The sequence below is a fragment of the Phlebotomus papatasi genome, chromosome 2 (assembly GCF_024763615.1).
Source record: "Phlebotomus papatasi isolate M1 chromosome 2, Ppap_2.1, whole genome shotgun sequence".
In the NCBI taxonomy this organism is placed as follows: Eukaryota; Metazoa; Arthropoda; class Insecta; order Diptera; family Psychodidae; genus Phlebotomus; species Phlebotomus papatasi.
In genome coordinates, this window is record NC_077223.1 from 73,062,014 (window position 1) to 73,072,454 (window position 10,441).

The 10,441-nt window shown below is 33.4% G+C and overlaps 1 protein-coding gene across 1 annotated transcript in view; it reads left to right on the forward strand.

Moving 5' to 3' along the window:
- LOC129804306 (protein draper) overlaps window positions 1–10,441 on the forward strand; it is a 40,560-nt gene that overhangs the window by 17,282 nt on the left and 12,837 nt on the right. The window contains exons 5-7 of the mRNA XM_055851474.1: window positions 754–1,012; window positions 1,081–1,292; window positions 3,456–4,048. Coding sequence (XP_055707449.1) covers window positions 754–1,012; window positions 1,081–1,292; window positions 3,456–4,048 — 1,064 coding nt within the window. The remainder of the gene's footprint in view (window positions 1–753; window positions 1,013–1,080; window positions 1,293–3,455; window positions 4,049–10,441) is intronic.

Consider the following 10,441-nt stretch of genomic DNA (forward strand, 5'->3'; position numbering starts at 1 on the left):
AAATCGAATTAGTTTCAGGTTCTGACAGTTTTTAAATATGGCGAACCGAATTGTCAAATCATGATAGCGACCACGCCATCTTGTGAATCTCGAGCACACTTAGATCTTAAGACCTTCATTGTTGATTATTATTAGATATCGCTGCCTTTTTAGTATTTATTTAGGAGTGCAAAATTACTCGCAGCCACGGAATGTATTACATAACCTCACTTTTCAACATAAACCTTCTAAAATTTATATTTTAGGTTAAAATCATATTAAGTAGTAGGAGAAAGTGGCATGCCTTTGAATGCGGCAGCCTTTGAATGCTTCAATTTTTCTCTTATTTCCCAAAGCTAAAATTCCATTAAATTTAGCTTACAAGAACAATAGTTAATACTATTAACTATTGTTCATAAAGTAGAATTTTTGCTTTAGAAAATAAGAGAAAAATTTAAACATTCAAAGGCTGCCGCATTCAAAGGCAGACCACTTTCCCCTATATAGCGAACAAATGAATTTCCTCTTTTTATTGATTTATGGAATGATTTAAAATTTGAAATTTTAATTAATAAATTTGAAAACACCTTTTCTTTATATATTTTTTTTATTGTTAGAAACGTTAGAAATATTGAAAAAAAAATCTTTGACATGAGATGAGCATCGTGAAATTATAATTTTTTGTATTCTTTTTTATTTTTTTTTTTATTTTTTGTTTCTTGAGGCAATTCTATGTCACTTATAAGTTTTCCCACATATTTTTTTTACCTAAAGCTGTGACGAACCTTGTCCAGAAGGAATGCATGGTAATCAGTGTAAGCAGGAGTGTCGATGTCAAAATGATGGAAAATGCAATCCCACTGATGGGAAATGTGACTGTCCGCCTGGTTGGGTTGGTAGCGTCTGTGCCAATCGTTGTCCTCCGGGAACTTTTGGCGCCAATTGCTCCCAGAACTGTGAATGCTTCAATGGTGCTTCGTGCCATCATATTACTGGGGAGTGTGAGTGCGCTCCTGGTTTTATGGGCACCAAGGTATGTGGTTAAAAATTAGTCTTTATATAGAGCGCAATTACTCATTATTTCTTCAATTTTATAATTAGTGCTTAGACCCATGTCCTAGTCATCGATATGGTATTAATTGTGCTGAAGATTGCCATTGTAAGAATGGAGCACAGTGTGATCCTTCTGATGGACACTGTAGCTGTACTCAGGGTTGGACTGGAGTAGATTGTGAGGAGAGGATATGTGAAGAGAATAAGTACGGAGAGAACTGCACACATACATGCGACTGTCATAAACACAATACAGAAATGTAAGTAAAAGTGTCTTTAGTTTTTTGCTGAAGGGATGCTTTTTGTGATTTGAGGTTATGATGAACTTAACCTTAAAAAGCTAGTTGAATTTTAAATTCTCAATTTTAATGCAATTTTTATTATATATTCAATTTAAAAGAATAAACGTAAATTCTGATCTATATCTAATACTTTTTTAAACTGTTTTATTTTGTTTATTTCACTTGAAAAACACTTAAGATTTACCTTAAAAAAAAGAAAGATTTATCTCTTTTAGTTTAAAGCATACAAAATACTTTCAAAGTGTTCTTTTTATGTAAGAGAGACTTTATGATTCTGCAGTACTTTAAAATGTGAGTTTATATAAAGCATAACCTCAAAATTTCATGCAGTTTATCATACAAGTTTTTTGAAAATCTGCAACAGAGCTCTCAAAAACCCTTAATTATCTTTCCTAATAAATTGACCAAGAAGAAAGAAATTTCAAGCTATCATCATGAGGTTATGTACAGTATAACCTCACTTTTATAAAAAAAATGGATAATTGGATAATTTGCGATATTTTATAGAAAAGCGTTGAAAGTAATCCGATTTAGTTAATTAGATCAACGTGAGAAATTTCAAGTTTTCGTGTTATTTTGGATTTTTGACATTAGCGCCCTCTTCTGTTAGTCCCAGAACTATGGTATGTTTAGCAAAAATTTAAGGTTTAACCCTTTAAGGACGAGAAGCTTTCCGCTGAGCGAAATTCAATAAAATCAATTTTCCCTCGATATTTTAGCTTAAATAACAGATTTATGGTTAGAAAAAAAATTCCTATCGCTAGAAGTCCTGGAAAACTCTTGGTCATATATGACCCAATCGTCCATAAAGTTAAAAAAGCACAAAATTTTCCAGACTTAACTTTCCAGGAATAACTTGAATATATTTGTGATAATAAAAAGAGTTATTTAGAGTACGAGTAAAAATTAAAACGATCAAAAATTAATTTAAAAAAAAAATTTCATTCAATTTTTGGTCTCAAAGAATCTTGAAGAGTGGGTACACAAAAACAATAATTTTTATCATAAAAATGTAATTAATGTTTACTTCATTTTTTATTTTTATGATATTAATCGAAACAATTTCGAGTACTGGTAACACAGAGATAAATGTCGCATGCCTCACAAATATAATTGGTCTTATAATCCTTTTTTTCTAATAGCAACATGTGCACGTGCGCCTTTCCTCAGTTTTCTTCAAAACATGTTTCATAATGGGTAGGTGCAATGTTAGTTGTCTCTGCGAATTTCAGACGTAGTTGCACATTGCTGTGAATCCGGGAGTTCTTCTGGCGTTGATGCGTTCTTGATGAAACTTCAAAGTCCATTTCATCCACGTCTTGTTCCAAACATATTATGTCGCTTTCATTCAGGATGAAATTGTCGTCTGGGCATTATGTGGATGATTTCGTGGTCATTGATCTTGAAATTTTTTTTTTCATTTTTGAAGTCATCTACAAGAGCAAAAAGTTATGAATTTACAACATTTACGTAGAAGTATTTTATAAATTATCAAAATATTACCTGCTTCAGTCAGTATTTCACTGGGAAATCTCAGCTGAATGATATTATCACACAATATTACACGAATAATTGACTATTTTGCGCACACATAAACAAAAACATGAAACATTTTGACCTCAAAACTTGAAAAATCCATTCGGTATTTTTTTACCTTTATGGACGATTGGGTCATATATGACCCATGAAAATTATAAAGCTTTCCTGAAAATATCAATAAACTATAATTTTTACTTTTTTTGAGAAATATTATGTATAGTTATTACGATTTCTAGTCCCAAGAGGTTTTTGCTTAAAAAAAATTAGAAATATTAAAAATATTAAAATTCAAGCACCAATGTGAAAATTTGAAAATTCGTTATTTTTGAGCTCAAATATTTTTTATATAGCAAGTAGCTGGAGATTTGCAAAAAATATCCTAGATTCCTACATCTTTTCACTTTGTGATTAGGTACAAACATTAGAAAGAAATAACTTCAGGTAGTCAGGAAAAATTATTTTCTCTACGGGTGACCCAGTCGTCCTTAAAGGGTTAACGAGATCTATCCAATGGCGTTAAAAGTCCAAAGAATTTCATGGCATTTCACTTAATGGAAAATCATTAATGTATTCTTTGCTTAGTTGCCATCCATGGACAGGAAAGTGTGATTGCAAGCCTGGTTGGAGTGGTGAATTCTGTGATCGTCCGTGTCCCCTTTTGACCTACGGACGCAACTGCCAATTATCCTGCGACTGCAAAAATAGCGGTCAGTGTTCCAATATCAATGGCACGTGCTCCTGTGCGGCTGGATTCCGCGGTGAGCACTGTGAAGAATCCTGTCCAGAAGGGTTTTATGGGCAGGACTGTGCACAAAAGTGTGTATGTCAGAATGGGGCGAAATGTAACTCGGAGACTGGTCAATGTTCCTGTACAGACGGATGGCAGGGTCATGCCTGTGATCGACCCTGTACACCGCGGGAGATCAATAATGTCCTCACCTATTTCTACGGCGAGGGTTGCAATAAAAAGTGCGATTGTCGCAATGGGGGTGCTTGCAATCCTCAAAATGGCACGTGCACCTGTAGCCCTGGATGGGAAGGTGATAATTGCGAGAAGAAGTGCGACAATGGATTTTTTGGGCAGGATTGCGAACAAAAGTGCGAATGTGTGTTGGCCAACACGAGGAATTGTGAAGCAGAGACTGGAAAATGTGTCTGCAAGCCTGACTGGGGAGGTGAGTGACATTTCTGTAGTATTTTTTTTCTTTTAGAGAGTGTCTGGGAGTTTGTTTAGAAATTTATCAACATGAAGTAATTTTGATATCTCTTTAACTTTATGAATATTTCCTCCTTAGTCTTTGCATGTCAAGTTTTATCTTGATAGTCTTGACAGAAAAAAATACTTTTTCTTTTTATTTATTAATTTATAGGTTAAATGCATTTTTGAAATACAGTCAAGTGTGCTAATCCGGGTACTTCGCTATCTGGATCGTTTATGGCTAATCCCAGGGGCCTCTCGACATTTCATTTTTTCATACGTTTTTGCATAGAGGCACTGAAGACTATTGGCAAGTTTTTTCCTAAAGAGAATTGACTTATCAGTCTGATATATTTCGAAATCGTACATTAAAAGCTATCTAAAAATACATATTTCATACTGCTCGCCGAAATAATACAAGAACTACGAGCAAATTTGTTTAAGGCGCGGTGTAATATCTGCAAAATTTTAACAAGAAAAAGTGAAAATAGCTTCACTTTTTATTATGCTTGATGAGCCCCTGACTAATCAACTTAAAATAATATTTTTATTTTTATTTCTGTAATATAGTCACTACAGTAACAACTATTCAAGTTTGAGAAAAAGCAAAAATAATATTTTTATCCATTAAATAAGTGAGTGTAATCGACTCATTTCAATCTTGTGCCAACTGGTTTCTTCACAAAAAATTGTCTAGCAGTGATATTTTCGCTAATGGCAGCTGGTTAATTGAAAACATTTATTGTTTTTTTCCTTATGAAAAAAGTATTATAAATCCAAAGGTTTAATTAAAAGTGAATTAGCGAAAAGGCGACCCAGTTAGTGCATGCTGACTTATTTCAGTATTATTATTATTTTATAAATTTTCTTTAATGTTTTTGATAATTTTTTTTATATTATGTTTCTGAATGAAACAGTGAATAATTCTATGGATTTAGAAGAAGTAAAAAAGAATTTCATCAGTCCAAAAACAAGCGTTTAAGTAGCACTCTTCGGAAGGCGATCCAATTACCCCACCTTACTATACTAATTGAAATTATATTTGCAAAGAAAAAATTAATTTTAAAATGATGAAAGGAAATCTTTCTCTTCAATATTTTTAAGAACTTTTACTGTTCTCAAGTGGTTCTACATAATCGACTTTTCTTTGTGTTGGTTCGTGTCATGAGTGTTTGGTGGTTTTGGAATACGATGAGAACTGGGGAAAACAGTCGAAACCCAACAAAAAGAAAAGTCGATAATGCAAAAGCATTTGAAAACAGTAAAGAGCTAAAAAAATAATCAGGAGAAAAATTTCCTTCCTTTCAATTGGAGGTTGGTTATCAACGCTAAGACGGCGGTGGCTGTTATTACTAAGACATGATTTCATATAAAATCTGTATTTTCCAAATTTGCTTTCAAGAAGTTTTGCACTAAAATAGAATTTTAGAGCATGTTGTGTCTAAGAGAAAAAAAAACTAGACCCGGTGATTCACTCGTTCTGAAAGGGTAAAAAAACTTAAAGTTTTTTGAAAACTTCTGCACTACAAAATTCAGAAATGTTTGAAAATAAGAAATTTCGTAAAAATCATTAAGATGCAACTTTGTAAAAAAAAATAGATGGCTCACGAGATAGTGGTCTCTGTGAATAACCTTTTCATATGGTATTTGGATGGTTACTGGTTTAGTTCTGAGTTCTGATTAAATTTTTTTGGAAATCATAACCGCGGTTATAAAATTGAGAATTGAGAAAGTAGTGCGCATTTTAGAATATTTTGACATGAGCTACAAACGTACGACAAATAAAAAAGTAAATTGTAGGTAGATAACTTATTTACGGATTCTTAGCCAATTCATTACCAATTTCAAGACCTTTCCAAAAAATTTAAATTTAATCAAATTTGTTAAAAAAAATTAGCCCTCAGGTGTAGTTAAAGTTTAACCTTCAAAAATTTAAAATGGCGATTTTTAATTCAAAGCGTAGAGAGAATATTTCATCTTGACAATTCGTAAAACATTTCCAAGATCATGATAGACAAAAATCATGGTTTTTGAAGATGGAGGGGTTGGGGAAAATGAATATCATGCTAATGGTCCTTGGGTAGACTTATGAGGGGATCGCCCGAAGATCAGAAGTTCATATTTTTTTCAGGTTTGGTCTCTCATTACTGAAACATAAACTCATTAGGCTGTTATTACTAAGACATGATTTCATATAAAATCTGTATTTTCCAAATTTGCTTTCAAGAAGTTTTGCACTAAAATAGAATTTTAGAGCATGTTGTGTCTAAGAGAAAAAAAAACTAGACCCGGTGATTCACTCGTTCTGAAAGGGTAAAAAAACTTAAAGTTTTTTGAAAACTTCTGCACTACAAAATTCAGAAATGTTTGAAAATAAGAAATTTCGTAAAAATCATTAAGATGCAACTTTGTAAAAAAAAATAGATGGCTCACGAGATAGTGGTCTCTGTGAATAACCTTTTCATATGGTATTTGGATGGTTACTGGTTTAGTTCTGAGTTCTGATTAAATTTTTTTGGAAATCATAACCGCGGTTATAAAATTGAGAATTGAGAAAGTAGTGCGCATTTTAGAATATTTTGACATGAGCTACAAACGTACGACAAATAAAAAAGTAAATTGTAGGTAGATAACTTATTTACGGATTCTTAGCCAATTCCTGAATTAGGGTAGAATCACATTGACAATAAAATGTTCGCCGTAGCCTCACCGTATTTCGTTAATTTACGCATTTTCATTGCAATTCTTACGCAAATTCTCGATTACCGTATTACCTTATCTCATACTCGGTGGCACTAGGTGAAAATAATATAAAAAACTGAAGAAATAAAACGAAAATTTGATAAACAGTGAGCAAAAAACTGTACGATTAATTTCTCTTACAGTTTTTTTGCTCACCGTTTATCGTATTTTCGTTATATTTCTTAAATTTTCTTATATTATTTTCACCTAGTGCCACCGAGTATGAAACAAGATAATACGGTAATTGAGAATTTGTGTAAGAATTGCAATGAAAATGCGTAAATTAACGAAATACGGTGAGCATTTTACTGTCAATGTGATTCCGCCCTAATTCAGTAACGAGCTTATGGACTAAAAGAAGAAAATTAAAAAAAAAACATAAGTCGTTTACGGGCACATTACCAATTAAAACCGATACAGCCGGGTTGTAAATTTCAAGACCTTTCCAAAAAAATCCAAATTTAACTAAATCGGTTTTAAAATAAGCCTTCCAGAGTGATTAAATTATGATCTTCAAAAATTCAAAATTGAGGCGTTTTCGACACCGTTTTTCATAAGATCCGTTTTCGGAATAAGCCAAAAAAAAAATTTTAAAGAGAAATTGTCGAAATTGTTTTTGTGAAGGTGGAAAGAAGAAACATCAGGAAGAAATGTTTTTATTGGCGGTCACCGAAGACTAGAAATTGATAGCTTTTACTAATAAGTAGGTTTTCGAATTTAGTGATTTTATAATTATACAGAGGATAAAGGCGGCTTTAATAACATAAAAGCTTTAAGTTGTGTCAGGTTTACTAGATCAAAGAAGGTCTTCTTATATAGCTCAATTGTAGAGCAACGCCTCTAGGTCTGTTGCTTAAACTTGAGTGGAGAGAATGTTTCTAGTTTGATAAGGATTAAAACTTATAGAGGAGACTGGGGCAAAAAGTCACAAAACGGATATTTTATTTTTTTTACAAGCTACTCGAGCGCTTCAGAAATTTCTAATTAGCTCAGTTTTATAGGAAATTTACCGGTCTACAACTTTGTGAAAGTAATATTCCTCTATTTTATAAGGAAATACGTTCATCGAGCCGATTTCTAAAAGGTAATTTTGTGAAAATTCTCAAAAATGCTGGGGCAAATAGTACCAGACATTGGGTATTATCATATTTTGATTTGCTTCATTACGGGCTTTCGTAAATTTGAAAAAATTCCTAGAGGACATATTTTCATAGAAAATTTATTCATCTACACCTTCGTAAAACACCATTTTCTCTGCGAGAAAAGTGAGAAAACGAGAAAAGCGCTTTTCAAGCTATTTTAGAAAAAAACACACAAAAGACTGCAAATCGTTTGACCAATGCAAACAACAAGCGGCGAGATGACGTTTCTTTTCGCAGTGAGACATCAGAAATTGCTTCGCTTTTTTGTTACTTTTTGCTCTATACCTTTTGTTACTTTTTACCCCAAGTGCCCATTTTTAATAAAAGGATTTCTGGAGAAAAGAACTTTTGTGAAATTCTAAAATAGATAGCGGATTCGTATTCAAAAAAATCCAAATTATTTAGAAAATATTCACCAGTGCAACAATTTTGGAAAATAAGTAGGTAATAATTGTTATCTTCTGCAAGGAAAATATTTCAAAAATAGGGCTAAAAATTTCGATATTTTTTTTTATTTTCTAAATTCCTTGTTCGAATTCTAAGAAACTTACGACATTGAAGAAAAAAATTTGAGCCGTTATCTTTTTTTTATGAATTTTTCTATTTGTGACTTTTTGCCCCAGGCTCCTCTACTGATTTTTTAAAGATTTCGCTTGGGTACCGTCGTAAATTAATTATTACCATAAATTTTGGAAAATGTTTATAAAATGAAAATAATCTAATTTAAAATAAATCCTATTTATTTTCTGTCATTTTTGCACTGTTAATGTAATATTAGGTGAGATTCTTAACAATCTCACCTACTATAATCCTAACAAAATTTCATGTCGTCCGATCGACCTCAAATTTGGCCAAAATGTGTTTCGCCACTTCCTGATTCCGAATATATATGTGGCTAAGTTACGTTCCCGGCCGGCCGGCCGCTCTTTGGAGCTTAATAGCTCCTAAACTAAAAAAGATATCGACTTGCGGTTTTCGGCAAAGGTTATATATCGGGTGAAAATTGCAACTTGGTGCATAGACCCCCCACCCCCCACCCCTCCTTCCGCCACTTTGAAGACCCCCCTTTTTTTGTTTTCTCAATAGCTCCGCCCCTATGGCATTCAGCGGACTCAAATTTTAGTATGTTATAGCTAGGCCTTAGAGCTTTCCATCAATACCAAACTTAAGGTCCCCCGACCCCCCTGACCCGAGCTATAAGGGTCCAAAAAAAATTTCTTAAAATGGCCATAACTCCGGTTCTAATTATCAGAATTTATAAAGTGAGGGCTTTTTGGAAAGCTCTCGTGAAATGCCACTTCCCTTTCTAACATCGCAAGTTCATAAAGCCACCGCTAGGGGCGCTTTTTTTAAAAAGAAAATTTTTAAATCTTAAAAGTTAAATAACTCAAAAATTCCATTGTGCATCGGGCTGAAAATTTAGTATGTTGTAGCCGTTGATTATACCTATCAAACAAAAAAAACCTTAAGTCGATCTAAAACCCCTGACCCGAGCTATAAGGGGTCAAAGTTCGAACATTGACCGGCCTCTATCTCCGGTTCTAATTAACATAGCGACCTAAATTTTACCTTTTTGGTTTCGTCTCGATGATCACTTTCAGATGGAAGTTCAAAAAGTCACCACAGGTGGCGCTGTGATAGCGTCAAAATTCATCGAAATTCAAAGTCACTTTTCTCAAAAACGGCATTGTGCAAGTTAATGAAATTTTAGTATGTTGTAGTCCAGTCTAGGACGTTTCCAAAATGGTGCGTATGTGCGCTGTGGTTTCAATAGAACCGGAGATATGAGGGGTCAAAGTTCACGAAATTCAAAAAATCATATCTCCGGTTCTATGTGACCGATTTTGATGAATGAGGGCTTAAACGAAAGATCTCACCAAATGCTACAACTTTCTAGAATATTTGAACTTCGTGGGACCAACACCAGGGGCGCCACAGTCGAAAAACCAATTTCAATATCACATAACCTCGATTATCTCAACTGTCGCTGAACTGATTTTGATGATTACTTCGACATAATTGTAGAGGACATTTGTCTCTACATTTCGTCCATACATCATTTTCCGCTCAGACTACGCTATCACTCCGATTTTGCCGTTTAAGTGTGAAAAAATTGATTTTTCCCATAATAACGCTTTGAAATCACTCAGATGCCAATTTGACTGCCTCTACTCCACCAAGACACTTAAAATAGGGTTTTAAATGGAAAGTCCCACAAAATACAACAATTCTTTGATATAGTTGAAGTTCAACAAATGACTACTTGGGGACTCTGGATGAAAAAACGAGTTAAGAAACAAAAAACCTCGCTTATCTTGGCTTCTGAGTAGTCGATGAGTTCAAGTTATACGGCAAAATTATAGAGAACATTCTGGTCTACATTTCACCCATATAACACTTTTCTGTCAGTTCATCCAAATCCTTGACATTTTGGTTCAAATACAAAACTTGTCTAATTTCACGAATTTGATTCAAGATAACTGAAT